Genomic DNA, 27,961 nt, shown 5'->3' with positions numbered 1-27,961 from the left:
GGTGTGGGGTTGAGACCGGGAGACACACACAGGTGTGGGGGTTGAGACAGGGGAGACAGGGGTGTGGGGTTGAGACCGGGAGACACACACAGGGGTGTGGGGTTGAGACCGGGAGACACACACAGGGGTGTGGGGTTGAGACCGGGAGACACACACAGGGGTGTGGGGTTGAGACCGGGAGACACACACAGGTGTGGGGTTGAGACCGGGAGACACACACAGGTGTGGGGTTGAGACCGGGAGACACACACAGGTGTGGGGTTGAGACCGGGAGACACACACAGGTGTGGGGTTGAGACCGGGAGACACACACAGGTGTGGGGTTGAGACCGGGAGACACACACAGGTGTGGGGTTGAGACCGGGAGACACACACAGGTGTGGGGTTGAGACCGGGAGACACACACAGGTATGTAGTAGGTTCTCTGTACGCAGTTGACCTGACACACAAAGGTGGAGAGAGAGACGGAGACACAGAGACTCTGCATTCAGAATTCTGCAAAACCATCCTCTGTGTACAACGTAGAACACCAAATAATACACGCAGAGCAGAACTACGCCGATACCCTGTAATCATCAACGACCAGAAAAGAGCCGTTAAATTCTACAACCACCTAAAAAGGAAGCGATTCCCAAACCTTCCATAACAAAGCCATCACCTACAGAGAGATGAACCTGGAGAAGAGTCCCCTAAGCAAGCTGGTCCTGGGGCTCTGATCGCAAACACAAACACACCCTACAGAGCCCCAGGACAGCAGCACAATTAGACCCAATCAAATCATGAGAAAAAAAAAGATAATTACTTGACACATTGGAAAGAATTAACAAAAAAACAGTGCTATGGGCCCAATGCTATTGGGCCCAGGTATGGAGACGGCAGGTAGCCTAGTGGTTAGAGTGTAGGGGCGGCAGGTAGCCCAGTGGTTAGAGTGTAGGGACGGCAGGTAGCCCAGTGGTTAGAGTGTAGGGACGGCAGGTAGCCCAGTGGTTAGAGTGTAGGGACGGCAGGTAGCCTAGTGGTTAGAGTGTAGGGACTAGTGGGCAGGTAGCCAGGTAGCCTAGTGGTTAGAGTGTAGGGACGGCAGGTAGCCTAGTGGTTAGAGTGTAGGGACGGCAGGTAGCCTAGTGGTTAGAGTGTAGGGACGGCAGGTAGCCTAGTGGTTAGAGTGTAGGGACGGCAGGTAGCCTAGTGGTTAGAGTGTAGGGACGGCAGGTAGCCTAGTGGTTAGAGTGTAGGGACGGCAGGTAGCCTAGTGGTTAGAGTGTAGGGACGGCAGGTAGCCTAGTGGTTAGAGTGTAGGAGACGGCAGGTAGCCTAGTGGTTAGAGTGTAGAGACGGCAGGTAGCCTAGTGGTTAGAGTGTAGGGACGGCAGGTAGCCTAGTGGTTAGAGTGTAGGGACGGCAGGTAGCCTAGTGGTTAGAGTGTAGAGACGGCAGGTAGCCTAGTGGTTAGAGTGTAGGGACGGCAGGTAGCCTAGTGGTTAGAGTGTAGGGACGGCAGGTAGCCTAGTGGTTAGAGTGTAGGGACGGCAGGTAGCCTAGTGGTTAGAGTGTAGGGACGCAGCCAGGTAGCCTAGTGGTTAGAGTGTAGGGACGGCAGGTAGCCTAGTGGTTAGAGTGTAGGGCGGCAGGTAGCCTAGTGGTTAGAGTGTAGGGACGGCAGGTAGCCTAGTGGTTAGAGTGTAGGGACGGCAGGTAGCCTAGTGGTTAGAGTGTAGGGACAGGTAGCCTAGTGGTTAGAGTGTAGGAGGTAGCCTAGTGGTTAGAGTGTAGGGACGGCAGGTAGCCTAGTGGTTAGAGTGTAGGGACGGCAGGTAGCCTAGTGGTTAGAGTGTAGGGACGGCAGGTAGCCTAGTGGTTAGAGTGTAGGGACGGCAGGTAGCCTAGTGGTTAGAGTGTAGGGGCGGCAGGTAGCCTAGTGGTTAGAGCGTTGGGGCGGCAGGTAGCCTAGTGGTTAGAGTGTAGGGAGGGCAGGTAGACTAGTGGTTAGAGCGTTGGGGCGGCAGGTAGCCTAGTGGTTAGAGTGTAGGGACGGCAGGTAGCCTAGTGGTTAGAGCGTAGGGGCGGCAGGTAGCCTAGTGGTTAGAGTGTAGGGACGGCAGGTAGCCTAGTGGTTAGAGTGTTGGACTAGTAACCGAAAAGTTGCTAGATCGTTCTGCCCCAGAACAAGGCAGTTAACCCACTGTTCCTCCAGTAGGCTGCCATTGAAAATAAGAATTTGTTCTTAACTGACTTGCCCAGTTAAATAAATTAAATACACAATGGCAGAATACCTGACCACTGTGACTGACCCAAACTTAAGGAAAGCTTCGACTATGAACAGACTCAGTGAGCATAGCCTTGCTATTGAGAAAGGCCGCCATAGCCTGTCTTCTCTTGAGAGACAGGTCTGCCTATGTGCTTACTGCCCACAAAATGAGGTGGAAACTGAGCTGCACTTCCTAACCTCCTGCCCAATATATGACCATATTAGAGAAACATATTTCCCTCAGATTACACAGATCCACAAAGAATTTAAAAACACAATCCAATTTTGATAAACTCCCATATCTACTGGGTGAAATGCCCAGTGTGCATCACAGCAGCAAGATGTGACCTTGTGTGTAATATTTACTGTTAATTTTTTCAATCTTCATGGTTTATTTCACTTTTGTTTTTTTAATCTATTTCACATATGTTTTGGCAACGAGACAGAGACAGATGACCGAGACAGAGACAGAGAGAGAGAGAGAGACAGAGAGAGAGACAGAGACAGAGACAGAGACAGAGAGAGACAGAGGTGTTCTACCCCTTCACTGTGATGTATTACGTGTCAGTCTGTCCCAGTACCTGAGCATCTTTGAACATCTTCTTGAGTCCCTTCTGCATCTGTTTGAGTTTACGTGACTGGACTCCGCTGTAGGACAGCAGCATGCCTCCGAACTGCCTCTCTGTTATGCACCCATCCACTGGGTCGTTACGCATAAACTGGAGAGAGAGAGAGAGGGGGGCAGAGGGAGAGGGGGGAGAGAGAGAGTGTGGGGGCAGAGAGGGGGAGGGGGGAGTGGTGGGGGGAGGGGAGAGAGAGAGTGGGGGGGAGAGAGGGGAGAGGAGAGAGTGGGGGGGAGAGAGAGAGTGGGGAGGGCAGAGAGAGTGGGAGGGGGGGAGAGGGGAGGGGAGAGTGGGAGGGGAGAGTGGGAGGGGAGAGAGAGAGAGGGAGGGGGGAGAGAGAGAGAGAGAGAGAGTGGGGGGGAGAGAGAGAGGAGAGGGGGGAGAGAGAGGAGGGGGAGAGAGTGGGGGAGAGAGAGAGAGAGAGAGTGGGGGAGAGAGAGAGAGAGAGAGTGGGGGGAGAGAGAGAGAGAGAGAGTGGGGGAGAGAGAGAGGAGAGAGAGTGGGGGAGAGAGAGAGGAGAGAGAGTGGGGGGAGAGAGAGAGGAGAGAGTGGGGAGAGAGAGAGAGAGAGAGAGTGGGGGGGAGAGAGAGAGGAGAGAGAGAGGGGGGGAGAGAGAGAGGAGAGAGAGTGGGGGAGAGAGAGAGGAGAGAGAGTGGGGAGAGAGAGAGGAGAGAGAGGGGGGGAGAGAGAGAGGAGAGAGAGGGGAGAGAGAGAGGGGAGAGAGAGAGAGAGGAGAGAGAGTGGGGAGAGAGAGAGAGGAGAGAGAGTGGGGGGAGAGAGAGAGGAGAGAGAGTGGGGGGGAGAGAGAGACAGGTTGCTATTATTATCCATTATAATTATATTATCTCCATAGAGGAACTCTGGAGCTCTGTCAGAGTGACCATCGGGTTCTTGACCAAAGCCCTTCTCTCCCGATTGCGCAACACACCGAAGCCTCAGTCCCCTCATCCAGCTGGTCCTGAGTTCACTAACCTGTTCTACTAACACACTGAAGCCTCAGTCCCCTCATCCAGCTGGTCCTGAGTTCACTAACCTGTTCTACTAACACACTGAAGCCTTAGTCCCCTCATCCAGCTGGTCCTGAGTTCACTAACCTGTTCTACTAACACACCGAAGCCTCAGTCCCCTCATCCAGCTGGTCCTGAGTTCACAAACCTGTTCTACTAACACACTGAAGCCTCAGTCCCCTCATCCAGCTGGTCCTGAGTTCACTAACCTGTTCTACTAACACACTGAAGCCTCAGTCCCCTCATCCAGCTGGTCCTGAGTTCACAAACCTGTTCTACTAACACACTGAAGCCTCAGGCCCCTCATCCAGCTGGTCCTGTGGCTGAGTTCACTAACCTGTTCTACTAACACACTGAAGCCTCAGTCCCCTCATCCAGCTGGTCCTGGAGCTGAGTTCACAAACCTGTTCTAGTAACACACTGAAGCCTCAGTCCCCTCATCCAGCTGGTCCTGTGGCTGAGTTCACTAACCTGTTCTACTAACACACTGAAGCCTCAGGACATCCAATCAATCAGAATAAAACAAATTACAACACAGTCAACACAAAACTACATGACTTATTGGGAAACACAAGCACAAACACAAAGCAAAATGCAGGGCTATCTGGCCCTAAATCGACAGTACACCGTGGGCTAACTATTTGACCATGGTTACTGATCAAAACCTTAGAAAAACCTTTACAAAATACAGGCTCAGTGAGCACAGCCTTGCCCTTGAGAAGGATAGACACAGGAAAACCTGGCTCCCTGTAGAGGAAAGGCCTTGCAACCACTGCACCACAGCAGAACCTGAGACGGAGCTGCATTTCCTGACAAAATGTCAACAATATAAAACAATTCGAGAGAGTGTCATTTCCCCAAATTTAAAACCAAGGTTTCAAAGACCTCTCTGATGAGAGTAGGCTACCCGTCCTGTTGGGGGAGGACGCGGAGAGCTGTGGGTTGACAGCGCACTACAGTGTCTGACAGACCAATCAACCTGCACATGTCCTCTACTGTATGCTTATTGTTATTGTTGAGTGTAGGGTTTTGACCCTTGGTTATTGTTGTTACTGTTGCTCTGTTGACAATTTTGATTCGTATTATTTTCATATTGGAAATATCCAACGTGAGCTTTGGTAATATGGACATTGTTACGTCATGCAAATAAAGCACATTGAATTGAAAGAAAGAGAACAAGAGAGAAAAGGAACGAGAGAACAGAGAACGAGAGAGAAAAGGAACGAGAGAAAAAAGGAGAGAACAAGAGAGAAAAGGAACGAGAGAAAAAAGGAACGAGAGAACAAGAGAGAAAAGGAACGAGAGAAAAAAGGAACGAGAGAACAGAACGAGAGAGAAAAGGAACGAGAGAACAAAAACGAGAGAACAAGAAAGAAAAGGAACGAGACAACAAAAACGAGAGAACAAGAGAGAAAAGGAACGAGAGAACAAGAGAGAAAAGGAACGAGAGAAAAAAGGAACGAGAGAACAGAACGAGAGAGAAAAGGAACGAGAGAACAAAAACGAGAGAACAAGAAAGAAAAGGAACGAGACAACAAAAACGAGAGAACAAGAGAGAAAAGGAACGAGAACAAGAGAGAAAAGGAACGAGAGAAAAGAGAATGAAACAAGAGAAAAGTAGAGAGAAAAGTAACAAGAGAGAGAGAGTGTTTCTAAAGTGGATGAATTAACCTAAGAAGAGCTTCTGGCTCAGTGATTACCCCCTCTTAGAAAGAGAACGAGAGAGGAGAACTAAACCAAAGAAGAATTATCCACGTTAGAACACTGCCGTGTCACAATGATCATATCTCCACCAATCGAACGTGGAGAGACTAACATAGGAGGAGGACAACTCCGCCTGCGTTCCCATCAGAGCACCAGACCACAACATCATTACAGGGACTGTGGTTTCAACAGGAAGTAATTAACCGTGATTACAGTGATGAACAAAATTGTCCTGCACTGATGTGATCACTTTATACAGAGTGCAGTGTACTGGCAGTTTGACAAAAAGAACACTGTTTTTGTGTTGCAGCTTTTCAGCAGTGCCTTGGAGGCAGAGAGTAGGTATGTGGGGTGGGGGTGGGGTATAGATGAGATAGGGGGACAGTCACTGTGACAATGAAGGAACAAAGGCTCAGACAGCCTCCTCAAGGACTGACCCTCACTGACACTTCATCAATTTACACACGCCCAGATATACCCCCCCCCCACACACACACACACACACACACCCTCCCTACCTTCCCCCTCTCTCCATACTTCCATGTCCCTCCCACCCTGTCTCAGTCCTTCCTCCTGTCTGTTTATCCTCCCTTACCGCTCTGCCTTCAATCTCTCCTCCTTCCTAGCTTCCTGTTTCTGCCCCGCCCCCTCACCTCTAGTTTAAGGACATCGTGTTGCAGCTTCCTCTGGAACTCCAGGAAATGGCCGATGGTCAGTTTGCCCTTCAGGTCGGCACCTGAACAGAGAAGAAACGGTGGACATTTTTAAAAGGAAGCCCTTTCACTCCAGGTGTTTTATCCATCTCATCTTTCAGTTTATTACCTCGGTTTTTTATTTATTTAAGGCTATTATTTATTGTTTTCCTTACATTTGTTTCTGTGAAGAGCTGACTGAGTGAGTGACTGAGTGAGTGACTGAGTGAGTGAGTGAGTGAGTGACTGACTGGTTGGTTGACTGACTGGTTGGTTGACTGACTGACTGGTTGACTGACTGACTGACTGACTGACTGACTGACTGACTGACTGACTGACTGACTGACTGACTGACTGACTGACTGACTGACTGACTGACTGACTGACTGGTTGGTTGACTGACTGACTGGTTGGTTGACTGACTGACTGGTTGGTTGACTGACTGGTTGACTAACTGACCGAAGAAGTATGTGGTAAGAGCAGAGCTGCAGCCGCCAGTCTTCAGGGTGTTACCCGTAGTGGAGCGGTCCCGATGACGCATCCCCATACTGGTCTGAGACCTGATGATACTCTGGACCTGAGGGGAGAGAGAGATGTTTACTGTTTAGGTTTTATTGTTGATTATCTACTTCACTTGCTTTGGAAACTCTGGACCTGAGGAGAGAGAGAGAGAGGGGGTTGGAGGGAGGCGAGGCGAGAGAGAGAGGGTTGGAGGGAGGCGAGGAGAGAGAGAGAGGGTTGGAGGGAGGCGAGGAGAGAGAGAGAGGGTTGGAGGGAGGCGAGGAGAGGAGAGAGGGTTGGAGGGAGGCGAGGAGAGAGAGAGAGGGTTGGAGGGAGGCGAGGAGAGAGAGAGAGGGTTGGAGGGAGGCGAGAGAGAGAGAGGGTTGAGGAGAGGAGGGTTGGAGGGAGGAGAGGAGAGAGAGGGTTGGAGGGAGGAGAGGAGAGAGGGTTGGAGGGAGGAGAGAGGGTTAAACTGAGAGGAGAAGGAGGGAGGGAGAAGGAGGGAGGGGGGGGAGGTCATTATTACTACAGTGTTGTCAGCAGTGGAACGGTCCCGATGACACATGCCCATACTGGTCTGAGACCTGAGGGAAAAGAAACGGTCTTGATATGGACCAATTAAAACCATTACAAACTTAATCATTTAATCTGTGAATGCCACTGGCTGATCCTTTGATCCAATCAAAACGTAATTAAGCCAAATAATTGATTGTATTATACTGAAATCAATCCCACATGAACCAAACATACTTCTATCAACATCATTTAGCTTCACGGAGAGAGCACAGTGTGTCGTGCAAGAGGATTCCTTTATGGGCCTAAACCAATTGTTCTTTCACAGTTTGACATACAAATGAATGAACTCTACGCAGGAAACATAAACACATCTGCTCTTTCTGAGAGTGTACTGTGAAAGTGGCCAGAGGTGGAACAAATTAAATCAGAGGGAGACACTATATACAGTGTTACACCTCTCTGTTGTCCTGAATGACACCCTAATCCCTGTATAGTGCACTACTTTAGACCAGAGCCCTAATCCCAGTATAGTGCACTACTTTAGACCAGGACCCTATATAGTGCACTACGTTAGACCAGCACCCTATTCCCTATATAGTGCACTACTTTAGACCAGCACCCTATTCCCTATATAGTGCACTACTTTAGACCACACCCAATGGGGAGTAGTGCACTTTATAGGGACAGGGTGTGATATGTTATGCAGCCACTGTGTGTCGTGTGTATGTATCTATACCTTCTCTTCTTCTGATATATATATATATATATAACAGCCCCTACCAGATGGTATGGATACTGATACAGCCTGCAGTCTCAAACCATTTGTCTATGTCCCCTGGAGAAGAGAAGCAATATGACAGGATCTTGAACAATACAGGGGTCTCAGTCAGTCAGCCAGGTGTGTGCGTGCGTGCGTTTCACAGCTTGGCTGACTAGATCATTCTGATTGGTCGAAAGGGTACTAACTGTTTTCTAATAAACTCATGGTACAGGACTCCACGGCCCCTCGTCGTTTATCCCGAACAAAAACGTCGTAAGGCCTGTGTGTGAGCTAATAACGTCATGTGATCCAGGTCTGGAGTCCTGTTCTATTGACGCCGTTAGCACTGTGGCGTCGACCGTAATGGCCATAGTATCGACCGTAATGGCCGTAGTATCGACTAATGGACGTAGTATTGACTAATGGCCGTAGTATTGACCGTAGTATTGACTAATGGCCGTAGTATTGACTAATAGTATTGACTAATGGCCGTAGTATTGACTAATGGACGTAGTATTGACCGTAGTATTGACTAATGGCCGTAGTATTGACTAATGGCCGTAGTATTGACCGTAGTATTGACTAATGGCCGTAGTATTGACTAATGGCCGTAGAATTGACTAATGGCCGTAGTATTGACTAATGACCGTAGTATTGACTAATGACCGTAGTATTGACTAATTGACCGTAGTATTGACTAATGGCCGTAGTATTGACTAATGGCCGTAGTATTGACTAATGGCCGTAGTATTGACTAATGGACGTAGTATTGACCGTAGTATTGACTAATGGCCGTAGTATTGACTAATGGCCGTAGTATTGACTAATGGCCGTAGTATTGACCGTAGTATTGACTAATGGCCGTAGTATTGACTAATGGCCGTAGAATTGACTAATGGCCGTAGTATTGACTAATGACCGTAGTATTGACTAATGACCGTAGTATTGACTAATGGCCGTAGATCGATTGACTAATGGCCGTAGTATTGACTAATGGCCGTAGTATCGACTAATGGCCGTAGTATTGACCCTAATGGCCGTAGTATCGACTAATGGCCGCAGTATCGACTAATGGCCGCAGTATCGACTAATGGCCGCAGTATCGACTAATGGCCGCAGTATCGACTGTAATGGCCGTAGCATTGACCGTAGTATTGACTAATGGCCGTAGTATTGACTAATGGCCGTAGTATCGACTGTAATGGCCGTAGCATTGACCGTAGTATTGACTAATGGCCGTAGTATCGACTGTAATGGCCGTCGCATTGACCGTAGTATTGACTAATGGCCGTAGCATTGACCGTAGTATTGACCGTAGTATTGACTAATGACCGTAGTATTGACTAATGGCCGTAGTATCGACTGTAATGGCCGTCGCATTGACCGTAGTATTGACCATAATGGCCGTAGTATTGACTAATGGCCGTAGTATTGACTAATGGCCGTAGCATTGACCGTAGTATTGACTAATGGCCGTAGTATTGACCGTAATGGCCGTAGTATTGACCGTAATGGCCGTAGTATTGACCGTAATGGCCGTAGTATTGACTAATGGCCGTAGCATTGACGTAATGGCCGTAGTATTGACCGTAATGGCCGTAGTATTGACTAATGGCCGTAGCATTGACTAATGGCCGTAGCATTGACTGTAATGGCCGTAGTATTGACCGTAATGGCCGTAGCATTGATTGTAATAGCCGTAGTATTGACTGTAATGGACGTAGTATTGACTGTAATGGCCGTAGTATTGACTGTAATGGCCGTAGTATTGACTGTAGTATTGACTGTAATGGCCGTAGTATTGACTGTAGTATTGACTGTAATGGCCGTAGTATTGACCGTAATGGCCGTAGTATTGACTGTAGTATTGACTGTAATGGCCGTAGTATTGACCGTAGTATTGACCGTAATGGCCGTAGTATTGACTGTAATGGCCGTAGTATTGACTGTAATTGCCGTAGTATTGACTGTAGTATTGACTGTAATGGCCGTAGTATTGACTGTAATGGCCGTAGTATTGACTGTAATGGCCGTAGTATTGACTGTAGTATTGACTGTAATGGCCGTAGTATTGACTGTAGTATTGACTAATGGCCGTAGTATTGACTAATGGCCGTAGTATTGACCGTAATGGCCGTAGCATTGATCGTAATAGCCGTAGCATTGACTGTAATGGCCGTAGTATCGACTAATGGCCGTAGCATTGATCGTAATGGCCGTAGCATTGACCGTAATGGCCGTAGTATTGACTGTAATGGCCGTAGTATTGACTGTAATTGCCGTAGTATTGACTGTAGTATTGACTGTAATAGCCGTAGTATTGACTGTAATGGCCGTAGTATTGACTGTAGTATTGACTGTAATGGCCGTAGTATTGACTGTAGTATTGACTGTAATGGCCGTAGTATTGACTGTAGTATTGACTGTAATGGCCGTAGTATTGACCGTAATGGCCGTAGTATTGACTGTAGTATTGACTGTAATGGCCGTAGTATTGACCGTAATTGCCGTAGTATTGACTGTAATGGCCGTAGTATTGACCGTAATGGCCGTAGTATTGACTGTAATTGCCGTAGTATTGACTGTAGTATTGACTGTAATGGCCGTAGTATTGACTGTAATGGCCGTAGTATTGACTGTAGTATTGACTAATGGCCGTAGTATTGACTCTAATGGCCGTAGTATTGACTAATGGCCGTAGTATTGACCCTAATGGCCGTAGTATTGACTAATGGCCGTAGTATTGACTGTAATGGCCGTAGTATTGACTGTAATGGTCGTAGCATCGACCGTAATGCCAAAAGACAGCTGCTTATGAGGGCTGTAATGATGGTATTGCTATAGTTGTGTGTTGACCTGTTCAAACTCCTCCAGGTCCACCTCTCCATCTCCGTTCAGGTCGAACATCTTGAAGGCGATCTCAAAGTTCCTCTGGGGCGCTGAGAGAGAAACACACAAGGGAGAAACGCTACATTACATCTCATGGTTCAAATATTACATCAACTCTCCTTCAAATACGTTGATCATTTGCTCTGGGTTTGCCAGAAGTGGCAGATTAGCAGCGTTGATTGTTCCCATTGGTTCCACTGCACCAGGAACCAGTACGAATGCACACAAAACAAATACAGGGTCTTCGTTGGGCCTTTGTCCATTCTGCTCCTTTTATTTCTATGGGAGTAACAATAATAATGACTCACAGGAGTAATTCACAACATGAGACCAACACCTACAGAGCCTTCAGATTGTATTCACACTACTTGCCTACTTCCACAAGTTGTCGTGGTACAGCCTGAATTTAAAAACAGATTGAATTAAGATTTTGTGTCACTGACCTCCACACATTACCTCAAATTAGGGTTTTAGGAATATTCACATTTTTTTTTTTTTTATGAATTAAAAGATAAAATGTTTTGAGTCAATAAGTATTCAACCCCGTTGTTATGGAAATCCTAAATAAGTTCAGGAGTAAATGTTTGCTTAACAAGTCACCATTTTTGAATGACTACCTCATCTCTGTACACACACACACACACACACACAATTATCTGTAAGGTCCCTTAGTCAAACAGTGAATTTAAAACACAGGTTCAACCACAAAGACCAGGGAGGTTTTCCAATGCCTCGCAAAGAAGGGCACTTAACTTTATGTCTTGAAAACAAAGTTATGTTTGTACAGCACATAAATGAGTGCCATATTTTCAAGCATAGTGGTGGCTGCATCATGTTATGGGTATGCTTGTCATCAGCAAGGACTACACACTTCGCTACACAGATCAACATGGGTTACTGGGTTCAGGCCTTCACTACACACATCAACATGGGTTACTGGGTTCAGGCCTTCACTACACACATCAACATGGGTTACTGGGTTCAGGCCTTCACTACACACATCAACATGGGTTACTGGGTTCAGGCCTTCACTACACACATCAACATGGGTTACTGGGTTCAGGCCTTCACTACACACATCAACATGGGTTACTGGGTTTAGGCCTTCACTACACACATCAACATGGGTTACTGGGTTCAGGCCTTCACTACACACATCAACATGGGTTACTGGGTTCAGGCCTTCACTACACACATCAACATGGGTTACTGGGTTCAGGCCTTCACTACACACATCAACATGGGTTACTGGGTTCAGGCCTTCACTACACACATCAACATGGGTTACTGGGTTCAGGCCTTCACTACACACATCAACATGGGTTACTGGGTTCAGGCCTTCACTACACACATCAACATGGGTTCAGGCCTTCACTACACACATCAACATGGGTTACTGGGTTCAGGCCTTCACTACACACATCAACATGGGTTCAGGCCTTCACTACACACATCAACATGGGTTACTGGGTTCAGGCCTTCACTACACACATCAACATGGGTTACTGGGTTCAGGCCTTCACTACACACATCAACATGGGTTACTGGGTTCAGGCCTTCACTACACACATCAACATGGGTTACTGGGTTCAGGCCTTCACTACACACATCAACATGGGTTACTGGGTTCAGGCCTTCACTACACACATCAACATGGGTTACTGGGTTCAGGCCTTCACTACACACATCAACATGGGTTACTGGGTTCAGGCCTTCACTACACAGGGTTCAGTAGTATGTGTGGGAATTGAACCCACAACCTTAGTGTCATCACTACTTATCGGTCGGTCTGTCTGTGTGAGAGTCAGGTCCAAAGAGAGGCCTGTGTGTGTGTGTGTGTGTGTGTGTGTGTGTGTGGGACTTACTAGAGAGCACGGTAGTGAGGAAGATGTAATCAGAGAAGGAGATGAGACCACACTCTCCCAGTGTGAAGAAGATACTGTCCTCATCCGCAAACTTCTCCCTCTCCTGGGAAATCTTCTACTCATCAGGAAGAGAGAGAGAGAGAAAGAAGAGCGAGATACACACACTAGTTACGGCCCATGTGAGCAAGGGGAACCTCCCAGGTTTGGGTTGCAGCATACCACTACTAATCAAGACTGAGAGGCTCCTCACTGTGTGTGACATGATGGAGATCCCCTTCAAGCACACACAAACACACTAATATACAGTAGGGATTAGCACGCTAACACAGTGCTAACACAGTGCTAACGACAATGCTAACGACAATGCTAACGACAATGCTAACGACACAGTGAAAACAACCATGCAAGTGCTACATACATGTCACACATCCAGGCAGAGGGAGCAGTGAGGAATCAAAGTTAGTCAGCACAATACAATATAAACTGATCCTAAACAGTGGTATAATAACGCAGACATCAAATAGAGAAACGAGGTCTCTCTCTCACACACACACACACACACACACGGTATTCACACTGACTCACAAGTGGGAGAATCTCAGATTAAGCCTAGTCCTAAACTAAAAAAAAAAAAAAAAGGTAATTATATTGCATATTATCGAACATGTTTGATCTAGGCTTTATCTGGGTCTGGTTATTCAGACCATAGACTCTCACACAGACAGAGGAAAAGGACAGAGGAAAAGGACAGAGGAAAAGGACAGAGGAAAAGGACAGAGGAAAAGGACATTAATAAAAGTGAAATTAAAACAGTGATGCTGTAACATGCAGAAACAGCACAGTGGGAGATCACGGTGAGAGATCACGGTGAGAGTCCATTACAGCACAGAGATCACAGTGAGAGATCACGGTGAGAGTCCATTACAGCACAGAGATCACAGTGAGAGATCACGGTGAGAGTCCATTACAGCACAGAGATCACAGTGGGAGAGAACGAGTACAGTGTGTCACCAGACTACTCTATATAGAGCATGCAGAAATCTGGGTCAGGTCAAGGACTGGCTGAGACCAGACCCACCACAGGAGTTACCTCCGTCTGATAGAAGAGTCCAGGAGAGAGAGAGAGAAGAGAGAGAGAGAGAGGGAGGAGAGAGAGAGAAGAGAGGGAGGAGAGAGAGAAGAGAGGGAGGAGAGAGAGAAGCGAGAGAGAGAAGAGAGGGAGGAGAGAGAGAAGAGAGGGAGGAGAGAGGGAGGAGAGAGAGAAGAGAGAGGGAGGAGAGGAAGGAGAGAGAGAAGAGAGGGAGGAGAGAGAGAGAGAGGGAGGAGAGAGAGAGAGAGGTAGGAGAGAGAGAAGAGAGGGAGGAGAGGTTAAAACACTCCTGCCTGACTCTTCACAAGGGACACACCTTGGCTCTGGTATAAAGTCAAACACAGACACATTAAGTACATAGTGCCCTTACCCAAACAGACCTAAGCTGTCCCAAATAGCACCCTGTTCCCTATACATGGGCCCCCATAACTGTAAAGGGAATAGGGGGCCAGTTGGGACACAGGCCAGGAGCATCCTGTAACACTATACCCAATAAGCAGATTCATCTGGACTCATAATAGTTCTGTCCCAAATGGAACTTTAATTCCCTTTATTTAGTCCACTTCTTTTGACCACGGACAATATATCTGTCGCGGGTGTAAATATAGGGGACAATATATATATATATATATGTCAGGGTGTAAATATAGGGGACAATATATATATATATCTGTCGCGGGTGTAAATATAGGGGACAATATATATATATATGTCACGGGTGTAAATATAGGGGACAATATATCTGTCGCGGGTGTAAATATAGGGGACAATATATCTGTCGCGGGTGTAAATATAGGGGACAATATATATATATATATGTCACGGGTGTAAATATAGGGGACAATATATATATATCTGTCACGGGTGTAAATATAGGGGACAATATATATATATGTAAATATAGGGGACAATATATATATATCTGTCACGGGTGTAAATATAGGGGACAATATATATATATATGTCACGGGTGTAAATATAGGGGACAATATATATATATATGTCACGGGTGTAAATATAGGGGACAATATATATATATATATATGTCACGGGTCTAAATATAGGGGACAATATATATATATATATGTCACGGGTGTAAATATAGGGGACAATATATATATATATGTCACGGGTGTAAATATAGGGGACAATATATATATATATATGTCATGGTGTAAATATAGGGACAATATATATATATATGTCTAAATATAGGGGACAATATATATATATCTGTCGCGGGTGTAAATATAGGGGACAATATATATATATATGTCATATAGGGTGTAAATATAGGGGACAATATATATATATATATCTGTCGCGGGTGTAAATATAGGGGACAATATATATATATGTCACGGGTGTAAATATAGGGGACAATATATATATGTCACGGGTGTAAATATAGGGGACAATATATATATATCTATATGTCATAGGTGTAAATATAGGGGACAATATATATATATATATATATGTCATAGGTGTAAATATAGGGGACAATATATATATAGATATGTCACGGGTGTAAATACAGGGGACAATAGATATGTCACGGGTGTAAATACAGGGGACAATAGATATGTCACGGGTGTAAATACAGGGGACAATAGATATGTCACGGGTGTAAATACAGGGGACAATAGATATGTCACGGGTGTAAATACAGGGGACAATAGATATGTCACGGGTGTAAATACAGGGGACAATAGATATGTCACGGGTGTAAATACAGGGGACAATAGATATGTCACGGGTGTAAATACAGGGGACAATAGATATGTCACGGGTGTAAATACAGGGGACAATAGATATGTCACGGGTGTAAATACAGGGGACAATAGATATGTCACGGGTGTAAATACAGGGGACAATAGATATGTCACGGGTGTAAATACAGGGGACAATAGATATGTCACGGGTGTAAATACAGGGGACAATAGATATGTCACGGGTGTAAATACAGGGGACAATAGATATGTCACGGGTGTAAATACAGCAAATATGGTTTCCACAGTAACATTGTTGAAGTTTTACACATTTACAAAAAGGGGAAGGAGTGGGTGAGGGAGAGAGGAAGAGGAGTGGGTGAGAGAGAGAGGAAGAGGAGTGGGTGAGAGAGAGAGGAAGAGGAGTGGGTGAGAGAGAGAGGAAGAGGAGTGGGTGAGAGAGAGAGGAAGAGGAGTGGGTGAGAGAGAGAGGAAGAGGAGTGGGTGAGAGAGAGAGGAAGAGGAGTGGGTGAGAGAGAGAGGAAGAGGAGGATGGCAGAGACAGAGACAGAAGAGAAGCGAGAGAGGAATATTTTATATCCAGCGCTATGGCTGAAATGGAGAGAGAACCCAAGGAGGGGAGGAACGAGGGAGGACAGAGAGAGACAGGAAAGCCAGCTGGTGATTGTTTGTGTTGTCTGTAGGTGTGGTACCACTGTAGATGAGTGCATAGTGGCGGCTTTGACTTGTGTTTGGGGTGAATGGTACCAGTTGACAGATTGGACATGTGGGCCCTTGGCAAATAACCTGTGCTCACACGCACACACACTAATGTAGAGTACATTATGATGAAGTACAGTAGAGTATAATACAGTAAAGTACATAACAGAGTACAGTACAATAAAGTAAAGCACAGTACAATCATTTACAGTACAATATAGTAAAATAAAGTAGTGAACAGTACAAATAAAGTAGAATTACAAATCTACTCAGCTCCCTCCCCGGAGACTTTACTCAGTCTCTCCCCATCCTTCCATCTCCCTTAAATCCATCTCCCTCTCTCTGTCAGATGACAGACTTGATATGCTGTGAACCACAGGGCCCCCGTATAAACACCACAGGGCCCCCGTATAAACACCACAGGGCCCCGTATAAACACCACAGGGGCCCCGTATAAACACCACAGGGCCCCCGTATAAACACCACAGGGGCCCCGTATAAACACCACAGGGCCCCTGATTAAACCACAGGGCCCCTGATAAACACCACAGTGCCCCCGTATAAACACCACAGGGCCCCCGTATAAACACCACAGGGCCCCCGTATAAACACCACAGGGCCCCTGATTAAACCACAGGGCCCCTGTATAAACACCACAGGGCCCCCGTATAAACACCACAGGGCCCCTGATTAAACCACAGGGCCCCCGTATAAACACCACAGGGCCCCCGTAAAAGCACCACAGGGCCCCCGTAAAAGCACCACAGGGCCCCCGTAAAAGCACCACAGGGCCCCGTATAAACACCACAGGGCCCCTGTATAAACACCACAGGGCCCCCGTAAAAGCACCACAGGGCCCCCGTATAAAGCACCACAGGGCCCCTGTATAAACACCACAGGGCCCCCGTATAAACACCACAGGGCCCCCGTATAAACACCACAGGGCCCCTGTATAAACACCACAGGGCCCCAGTAAACCACAGGGCCCCAGTAAACCACAGAGCCCCTGGTGGAACATAGTGGAATGCTATTCTTTATATAGTGCACTTGGGACTCCCTCTCAGTGTTATTGTTTTTTTTTAAACAGGCTCGTGTGAATTTCTGTAATAATACGAAGCGTAACCTGTGTTGATTTAGGCTCAGCTGAATGTGCTTGTGAGACAGTTTTTCCCCAGCTAAACCAGAATCATCTTGGATAAACTCTAGCGGTTGTATTTCTATAAATAACACTCAGAGGGTCCGAGTTAATAACATTCTGCTCTAGCACGCATCCCCAATGGAACCCCACTCCCTATTTAGTGCACTACTTTAGAGCAGGGCCTATAGGTCTCAGGTCAAAAGTAGTGCACTTATCTAAGGAATGGGATCCATTTGAGAAACAACCAGGATCTTCAATTGGAGTGTAAATCCTAATTACTGCAGTGCTGGAGTTAATTAAGTAAGTACTGCCTCCCCCTGTGTGCGTCTGTCAGTCTCTGTCACGCTATGAGAGGCCCTGCAGGCTCGAGTCAAGTGCACTGTGTGATTATTCCTCAAGCACTGTGCGTGTGTGTTCAGCTCAGGCAGAAAGACAAATCAGAGCTTGGGCCAGGGTAGGGTAGGCCACAGGGAGACCGAGAGAGAGACAACTCTGTGGGTTAGGGTAAAAGCCTGGTCAGACTATTTTATACCAACATATGAGAGATGATCTCTAGTAGTCCAGCCAGGCTAGCTACCAGTCCAGCCAGCCAGGCTAGCAACCAGTCCACAGCCAGGCTAGCTACGAGTCCACAGCCAGGCTAGCTAGCAGTCCAGCCAGGCTAGCTACGAGTCCAGCCAGGCTAGCTACCAGTCCAGCCAGGCTAGCTACCAGTCCAGCCAGGCTAGCTACCAGTCCAGCCAGGCTAGCTACCAGTCCAGCCAGGCTAGCTACCAGTCCAGCCAGGCTAGCTACCAGTCCAGCCAGGCTAACTACCAGTCCAGCGCTAACTACCAGTCCAGCCAGGCTAGCAGTCCAGCCAGGCTAGCAACCAGGCTAGCAACCAGGCTAGCAACCAGTCCAGCCAGGCTAGCAACCAGGCTAGCAACCAGTCCAGCCAGGCTAGCAGTCCAGCCAGGCTAGCAACCAGTCCAGCCAGGCTAGCAGTCCAGCCAGGCTAGCAACCAGTCCAGCCAGGCTAGCAGTCCTGCTGAAGTCAACTACTAGCCAAACACTCCAGTGAACTATGACTAGATCTGAAAAACAGCCAGATGCGTGCATGATTTAATCTAAATCTCTCAACTTATTTCACTCGAGTGGCTTTCCAGGGAACCAAACTAGGCCGAAACTCAACTGAACTCCCAGAGTCTAACTAAGCAACGGTTTGAGCCAAAGTCACTGGACTGAATAACCACAGTACAGCCACAGGGCTGCATGCAGAAAGACTCAAGTCTTTCAACTCAGTTCACTTGGATGCAAGTTAAATGCAGCGCTGCTGTTTGTGAAATATCCAGTTCAGAATGCCATTAAAAGTGGGGGGGTTGTGTGTAGTCTATTACCTGATCCCAGATCAGTCTGTGCAGTACAGCAAACTACTATACAGCCAACTATTCCCTGATCCCAGATCAGTCTGTGCAGTACCGACAACTATTCCCTGATCCCAGATCAGTCTGTGCAGTACAGCCAACTACTATACAGCCAACTATTCCCTGATCCCAGATCAGTCTGTGCAGTACAGCCAACTACTATCCTATACAGCCAACTATTCCCTGATCCCAGATCAGTCTGTGCAGTACAGCCAACTACTATACAGCCAACTATTCCCTGATCCCAGATCAGTCTGTGCAGTACAGACAACTACTATACAGCCAACTATTCCCTGATCAGTCTGTGCAGTACAGCCAACTACTAAACAGCCAACTATTCCCTGATCCCAGATCAGTCTGTGCAGTACAGACAACTACTATCCTATACAGCCAACTATTCCCTGATCCCAGATCAGTCTGTGCAGTACAGACAATTCCCTGATCCCAGATCAGTCTGTGCAGTACAGCCAACTATTCCCTGATCCCAGATCAGTCTGTGCAGTACAGCCAACTATTCCCTGATCCCAGATCAGTCTGTGCAGTACAGACAACTATTCCCTGATCCCAGATCAGTCTGTGCAGTACAGCCAACTATTCCCTGATCCCAGATCAGTCTGTGCAGTACAGCCAACTATTCCCTGATCCCAGATCAGTCTGTGCAGTACAGACAACTATTCCCTGATCCCAGATCAGTCTGTGCAGTACCGACAACTACTATCCTATACAGCCAACTATTCCCTGATCCCAGATCAGTCTGTGCAGTACAGCCAACTACTATCCTATACAGCCAACTATTCCCTGATCCCAGAACAGTCTGTGCAGTACAGCCAACAACAGAGCTTTGTGATAGATATAGATACTACATGTATCCTGGTTGGATACCTCCGGGTGCTTTCTAAAAACACTCCTACAAAAACATTCATAGTTTGAAGTTCTCAGTTTCCAATCAACAACAAAGTGCCTCGTCAGAGAAGTCCCATTCCCTGTCACAACGTGAGCTCAAAGCAGACCTGTCAACAACAACAACAAAACACAGGGGGTTGTAATGAAAACAGATTGAATCTAGCCTGAAAATAGTTGCTCCCCCTGTCAGTGTCCACCCACAAGGTCAGCTCCTGTCAATGGACACCGCTAGGCACCAGGGGGCGCCGCTGCGTTCAACTGTGTTCTCGTCAACGCTTCGTCATGACTTCAAAAGACAGCTGGTTAAACCACAGATACATCAGAGGAGAACCTCTGTTTGATTACGATGCTGCGTTGACAGGCGGCACAATCTCTTTCACAGGGTGTTTTATACTACGTGGACTTCACTTTCAACACCATCAGAAAACTAGAACAAAACAACTGGTTCTGGGGTGAGGCCCGGGGTGAAGCCCGGGGTGAGGCCCGGGGACCCGTGGTGGTTTGGGCCTGGTCCTCTTTAATGCACTGTAGTAACAGCAACACATTAATGACGATCAACTATCTGCCCTGTCCAACACCGCAGCTGAGAGAGAGAGAGACAGAGAGACAGAGAGACAGACAGAGAGAGTAAAGCAGTGGTGTGGAGAGAGAGACATACACTATATATACAAAAGTGTGTGGACACCCCTTCAGATTAGTGGCTCCGTCTATTTCATACACGCCCATTGCTGACAGGTGTATAAAATTGAGCACACAGCCATGCAATCTCCATAGACAAACATTGGCAGTAGAATGGCCTTCAACATGGCACCGTCATAGGATTCCACCTTTCCAACAAGTCAGTTCGGCCCTGCTGGAGCTGCTCCCGGTCAACTGTAAGTGCTGTTATTGTGAAGTGGAAACGTCTAGGAGCAACAACGGCTCAGTCGGTAAGTGGTAGGCCACACAAGCTCAAAAAGAACGGGACCGGCTAGTGCTGAAGAAAAAAAACGCCTGTTCTCGGTTCCTACCCGAGTTCCAAACTGCCTCGAAGCAACGTCAGCACAATCACTTTGTCTAGATTTTCATGAAATGTGTTTCCGTGGCTGAGCAGCAGCACACAAGCCTAAGATCACCGTGCGAAATGCGAAAAGCGTCGGCTGGAGTAGAAAGCCGTCCCAGAAGAGTGGAGGCTGTTACAGCAGCAAAGGGGGGGGGGGGGGGACCAACTCCATATTAATGCTCATGATTTTTGGAATGATATGTTGGATGAGCAGGTGTCCACATCCTGTTGGTAATTTAGTGTACGTACTGTTTGGGTGCGTGAGAGAGAGAGACACCGAGAAAAGCCTCAGATATGGAAATGTATTTTAACTGTGTAGTTTGGAGTCTTTGTGCAGCTGCCCTGTCTGTCTGTGTGGGCTGGTTCCCTGTGCTATAGGGTCACGTGAGGCCGCAGGGTCACGTGAGGCCGCTACGGGGTCACGTGAGGCCGCTACGGGGTCACGTGAGGCAGCTATGGGATAAGAGATCCTTTAGAGAGGTGAAATAAACAGAGATTTTTTTTTTTTTTTTTAAGTGACCTGCTTGGCTGATTGAAGGGAGGCCCAGGGAGAGAAAGCTAATCACAAGCTGCTAGTTCTGACATTACAGATTTAAATTGACCTCATTGGCTGATTGTAATATCAGAACTAGCAGCTTGTGACATATGCTACTGAGGCTTGAAGTCTCATTTACCACAGGTAGGTCAGTCCAGACAGAGAAATAGAGACCGACAGTGCATTCGGAAGGTATTCAGACCCCTGGACTTTTTCCAAAATGTTGTTACCTTACAGCCTTATTCTAAAATGGATTAAATCTACACACAATACCACATAACAAAGCAAAAACAGGTTTTTAGAAATGTTTGCAAATGTATAAAAATATATATATATATAATTTACATTAGTATTCAGATCATTTACTCAGTACTTCGTTGAAGCACTTTTGGCAGTGATTACAGCCTAGAGTCTCCTTGGGTTTGACACTACAAGATTGGCACACCTGTATTTGGAGAGTTCCTCCCATTCTTCTCTGCAGATCCTCTCAACGCTCTGTCAGGTTGCATGGGGAGCGTCGCTGCACAGCTATTTTCAGGTCTCTCCAGAGATGTTCGATTGGGTTCATGTTCGGGCTCTGGCTGGGCCACTCAAAGAAATTCACAGACTTGTCCCGAAGCCACTCCTGCATTGTCTTGGCTGTGTGTTTCGGGTCGTTGTCCTGTTGGAAGGTGAACCTTTGCCCCAGTGTGAGGTCCTGAGTGCTCTGGAGAAGGTTATCATCAAGGATCTCATTGCTCCGTTCATCTGTACTTTGCGCCATTGATTTTTCCCTCTATCCGGACTCGTCTCCCAGTCCCTGCCGCTGAAAAACATCCCCACAGCATGATCCTGCCACCACCATGCTTCACCATAGGGATGGTGCCAGGTTTCCTCCAGACGAGACGCTTGGCATTCAGGCCAAAGAGTTCAATCTTGATTTCATCAGACCAGAGAATCTGGTTTCTCATGTTCTGAGAGTCTTTAGGTGCCTTTAGTAAAACTCCAAGCAGGCTGTTATGTTCCTTTTACTGAGGAGTGGCTTCCGCCTGGTCACTCTACCATAAAGGTCTGATTGGTGGAGTGCTGCAGAGATGGTTGTCCTTCTGGAAGGTTCTTTTTGGGGGGGCAAGTACAGATATGATTAGATAGTACTCTACTGAACACCAGCCAGGTCTCCAGTGGATTGACTAGCAGAGCAGGTGTGCTGCTAATAACCTCTAGACATAAATATTCAGAGAGAGAGAGAGAGACCGAAGGCAACCACATGTAAAGATGAATGAATCTCAGAGAAATGGTGTGACGTTCAATTAACTATTATGGTCACTAAGGATCAACAGCTGTAGGAGTAGATAACCAGGTGTGCAGTCAAATCACACCAGCCCAACCTCTCTGTGTGTATGTGTGTGTGTGTGTGTGTGTGTGAGTGTGTGTGTGTGAGAGAGAGAAAGAACAACAAAGTCAGAGCTAGTGAGGGAGAGACAAAGAGAGCGAGAAAGGAGGAGGAGGAGGGCTGATACACAACTGTCCTTGGAAGGTCTGTTCCAGCCGCTGAAACACAATAAAAGTCAGTAGCTATAACAACTAAGAACTTGTGTGACGACAAGACAACAGGCATGTTTGTTTCCATGGCAGCAGCCCCGTCAGCATTCCTTTGTGAGTGACAGGCGTTGCAACCAGTCACATGACAGATAGTGGTTGCCGTGGCATCACAGAGCGATAAAGGCCACAGGTGGTGTGTTTTATCAATAGAATAGAATCATTCTAGTGCTGGGATTCAATCAATAGAATCATTCTAGTGCTGGGATTCAATCAATAGAATCATTCTAGAGCTGGGATTCAATCAATAGAATCATTCTAGTGCTGGGATTCAATCAATAAAATCATTCTAGTGCTGGGATTCAATCAATAGAATCATTCTAGTGCTGGGATTCAATCAATAGAATCATTCTAGTGCTGGGATTCTATCAATAGAATCATTCTAGTGCTGGGATTCTATCAATAGAATCATTCTAGTGCTGGGATTCTATCAATAGAATCATTCTAGTGCTGGGATTCTATCAATAGAATCATTCTAGTGCTGGGATTCTATCAATAGAATCATTCTAGTGCTGGGATTCTATCAATAGAATCATTCTAGTGCTGGGATTCTATCAATAGAATCATTCTAGTGCTGGGATTCTATCAATAGAATCATTCTAGTGCTGGGATTCTATCAATAGAATCATTCTAGTGCTGGGATTCTATCAATAGAAGAAAGGGGTTTCAATGGGCCAAAGACATAGAATGAGTAGAATGTTCTAGCCATTCTAATTCTATGTTCTGGGCTCTGTTCCAAGGCTGGAAAAATGCCCCCTTCCTTCTTGAGGCATCATTGATCTAACACTAGTGGCTTGGTGAAAGCACGAAGTAGCTTTGGATTTAAAAGCACAAGTGTACACATTCAAAAGAACGTTGGAGAATTAGGATACAACCATAAATCACTGACCGAACACTAGAGGGTAGGTGAAAGCAAGATTCTAGTAGCTTTGTTTTCCCAACCCAGTAAAAGTATTGGACCCGGGCCATAAGAAGCTATCCAGCAAATGGAGAGATGATTCATTTCCTGGGTTTAGATCACCCTGTGGTGCCACCATGCCGGCTGCAGAGAGGGGGAGCTATAACCTGCAGAACCGTGCTGCTCTACATACAGTACGGTCCTCCCTTCAGACACAGGCAAGGAGCAGAGCATGCTGGGAAAGAGCTACAGCAGCGCCAAAGCATTGGACAAGGCTGGAGAGAGCGAGAGGGTGACAGAGAAGAGGAAGATGGAAGCATAGAGGAGGGGGTGAAGGGAGAGCGTGAAAGAGGGAGGGAAAGAACGAGAAGAGAGTGAGTGAAAGAGGGAGGGAAAGAACGAGAAGAGAGTGAGTGAAAGAGGGAGGGAAAGAACGAGAAGAGAGTGAGTGAAAGAGGGAGGGAAAGAGCGAGAAGAGAGTGAGTGAAAGAGGGAGGGAAAGAACGAGAAGAGAGTGAGTGAAAGAGGGAGGGAAAGAACGAGAAGAGAGTGAGTGAAAGAGGGAGGGAAAGAACGAGAAGAGAGTGAGTGAAAGAGTAAAGAGAGGGAGAGACGTAAACAGGGGAACAGGACTGTTGTCATTCAGCACTAACAGAGTAGAAGTTTCTTATTGCATCTCAGCTTGGCAAGTGTTGACGTTTGTCCTCTTCAAATACTTTGTTGTGACACACTCGAATTAGCACATGGTCCTGTGTGGTTGATCATTCAAACATTTACACACACACACACACACACACACACACACACACACGGGTGAAGGTGAAGTAATCCATGCCTTGGCACCAGTCTACCCTGACCCATATTGTTGCATAGTGCAGGGTGTTTCATTCTCCCTGAAAAGATCTACACGCAGACCTCCACTGGACAGGGCTGTGTGTACTGCCTCACTACCCTCCCTACCCTCCCAGGTCTCAGACCTCCACTGGACAGGGCTGTGTACTGCCTCACTACCCTCCCTACCCTCCCAGGTCTCAGACCTCCACTGGACAGGGCTGTGTACTGCCTCACTACCCTCCCTACCCTCCCAGGTCTCAGACCTCCACTGGACAGGGCTGTGTGTACTGCCTCACTACCCTCCCTACCCTCCCAGGTCTCAGACCTCCACTGGACAGGGCTGTGTACTGCCTCACTACCCTCCCTTCCTGCTAGGTCTCAGACCTCCACTGGACAGGGCTGTGTACTGCCTCACTACCCTCCCTTCCTGCTAGGTCTCAGACTTCCACTGGACAGGGCTGTGTATACTGCCTCACTACCCTCCCTTCCTGCTAGGTCTCAGACCTCCACTGGACAGGGCTGTGTACTGCCTCACTACCCTCCCTTCCTGCTAGGTCTCAGACCTCCACTGGACAGGGCTGTGTATACTGCCTCACTACCCTCCCTTCCTGCTAGGTCTCATACCTCCACTGGACAGGGCTGTGTGTACTGCCTCACTACCCTCCCTTCCTGCTAGGTCTCAGACCTCCACTGGACAGGGCTGTGTACTGCCTCACTACCCTCCCTTCCTGCTAGGTCTCAGACCTCCACTGGACAGGGCTGTGTATACTGCCTCACTACCCTCCCTTCCTGCTAGGTCTCAGACCTCCACTGGACAGGGCTGTGTATACTGCCTCACTACCCTCCATTCCTGCTAGGTCTCAGACCTCCACTGGACAGGGCTGTGTATACTGCCTCACTACCCTCCCTTCCTGCTAGGTCTCAGACCTCCACTGGACAGGGCTGTGTATACTGCCTCACTACCCTCCCTTCCTGCTAGGTCTCAGACCTCCACTGGACAGGGCTGTGTATACTGCCTCACTACCCTCCCTTCCTGCTAGGTCTCAGACCTCCACTGGACAGGGCTGTGTATACTGCCTCACTACCCTCCCTTCCTGCTAGGTCTCATACCTCCACTGGACAGGGCTGTGTATACTGCCTCACTACCCTCCCTTCCTGCTAGGTCTCATACCTCCACTGGACAGGGCTGTGTACTGCCTCACTACCCTCCCTTCCTGCTAGGTCTCAGACCTCCTTGTTCCTGCTCCATATCTCTGGGTCTTGGTGTGTCTCACCGTGCTACAGGTTAAACAAGGCACATCCCTGCTGTTTAAAGGTCACCTAGCAGGTAGATCCTGTATCTAATCCTCTGGCCACAGGGAGGGTGGCTCAACCTGTACCAGCCTGGGTGGCTCAACCTGTACCAGCATGTAGAGCAACAGGGAGGGTGGCTCAACCTGTACCAGCATGTAGAGCAACAGGGAGGGTGTCTCAACCTGTACCAGCCTGTAGAGCAACAGGGAGGGTAACTAAACCTGTACCAGCCTGTAGAGCAACAGGGAGGGTAACTAAACCTGTACCAGCCTGTAGAGCAACAGGGAGGGTGGCTAAACCCCTAGAGCAACAGGGAGGGTAACTAAACCTGTACCAGCATGTAGAGCAACAGGGAGGGTAACTAAACCTGTACCAGCCTGTAGAGCAACAGGGTGGGTAACTAAACCTGTACCAGCCTGTAGAGCAACAGGGAGGGTAACTAAACCTGTACCAGCCTGTAGAGCAACAGGGAGGGTAACTAAACCTGTACCAGCCTGTAGAGCAACAGGGAGGGTAACTAAACCTGTACCAGCCTGTAGAGCAACAGGGATGGTGGCTAAACCTGTACCAGCCTGTAGAGCAACAGGGAGGGTGGCTAAACCTGTACCAGCCTGTAGAGCAACAGGGAGGGTAACTAAACCTGTACCAGCCTGTAGAGCAACAGGGAGGGTGGCTAAACCCCCAGAGCAACAGGGAGGGTAACTAAACCTGTACCAGCCTGTAGAGCAACAGGGAGGGTGGCTCAACCTGTACCAGCATGTAGAGCAACAGGGAGGGTAACTAAACCTGTACCAGCCTGTAGAGCAACAGGGAGGGTGGCTCAACCCCCAGAGCAACAGGGAGGGTAACTAAACCTGTACCAGCATGTAGAGCAACAGGGAGGGTGGCTAAACCCCTAGAGCAACAGGGAGGGTAACTAAACCTGTACCAGCCTGTAGAGCAACAGGGAGGGTGGCTCAACCCCCAGAGCAACAGGGAGGGTAACTAAACCTGTACCAGCCTGTAGAGCAACGGGGAGGGTGGCTCAACCCCCAGAGCAACAGGGAGGGTGGCTCAACCCCTAGAGCAACAGGGAGGGTAACTAAACCTGTACCAGCCTGTAGAGCAACAGGGAGGGTGGCTAAACCTGTACCAGCATGTAGAGCAACAGGGAGGGTGGCTAAACCCCTAGAGCAACAGGGAGGGTGGCTAAACCCCTAGAGCAACAGGGAGGGTAACTAAACCTGTACCAGCCTGTAGAGCAACAGGGAGGGTGGCTCAACCTGTACCAGCATGTAGAGCAACAGGGAGGGTGGCTAAACCCCTAGAGCAACAGGGAGGGTGGCTAAACCTGTACCAGCCTGTAGAGCAACAGGGAGGGTGGCTCAACCTGTACCAGCATGTAGAGCAACAGGGAGGGTGGCTAAACCCCTAGAGCAACAGGGAGGGTGGCTCAACCTGTACCAGCATGTAGAGCAACAGGGAGGGTGGCTAAACCCCTAGAGCAACAGGGAGGGTAACTAAACCTGTACCAGCCTGTAGAGCAACAGGGAGGGTGGCTCAACCCCCAGAGCAACAGGGAGGGTGGCTAAACCTGTACCAGCCTAGAGCAACAGGGAGGGTGGCTCAACCCCCAAGCAACTGGTACCAGCCTGCAACAGGGAGCACCACAGGGCAACAGGGAGGGTGGCTAAACCTGTACCAGCATGTAGAGCAACAGGGAGGGTGGCTAAACCCCTAGAGCAACAGGGAGGGTGGCTAAACCCCTAGAGCAACAGGGAGGGTAACTAAACCTGTACCAGCCTGTAGAGCAACAGGGAGGGTGGCTCAACCTGTACCAGCATGTAGAGCAACAGGGAGGGTGGCTAAACCCCTAGAGCAACAGGGAGGGTGGCTAAACCTGTACCAGCCTGTAGAGCAACAGGGAGGGTGGCTCAACCTGTACCAGCATGTAGAGCAACAGGGAGGGTGGCTAAACCCCTAGAGCAACAGGGAGGGTAACTAAACCTGTACCAGCCTGTAGAGCAA

General features: G+C 48.0%; 1 protein-coding gene across 1 annotated transcript in view; it reads right to left on the bottom strand.

Moving 5' to 3' along the window:
- micu1 (mitochondrial calcium uptake 1) overlaps positions 1 to 27,961 on the bottom strand; it is a 110,660-nt gene that overhangs the window by 18,949 nt on the left and 63,750 nt on the right. The window contains exons 6-10 of the mRNA XM_065007822.1: positions 12,806 to 12,920; positions 10,908 to 10,990; positions 6,734 to 6,851; positions 6,236 to 6,318; positions 2,830 to 2,967 (exon numbers count right to left, since the gene is read on the bottom strand). Coding sequence (XP_064863894.1) covers positions 2,830 to 2,967; positions 6,236 to 6,318; positions 6,734 to 6,851; positions 10,908 to 10,990; positions 12,806 to 12,920 — 537 coding nt within the window. The remainder of the gene's footprint in view (positions 1 to 2,829; positions 2,968 to 6,235; positions 6,319 to 6,733; positions 6,852 to 10,907; positions 10,991 to 12,805; positions 12,921 to 27,961) is intronic.

This window comes from Oncorhynchus nerka, linkage group LG23 (assembly GCF_034236695.1).
Source record: "Oncorhynchus nerka isolate Pitt River linkage group LG23, Oner_Uvic_2.0, whole genome shotgun sequence".
In the NCBI taxonomy this organism is placed as follows: Eukaryota; Metazoa; Chordata; class Actinopteri; order Salmoniformes; family Salmonidae; genus Oncorhynchus; species Oncorhynchus nerka.
This window is presented reverse-complemented; position numbering and strand designations above follow the sequence as displayed.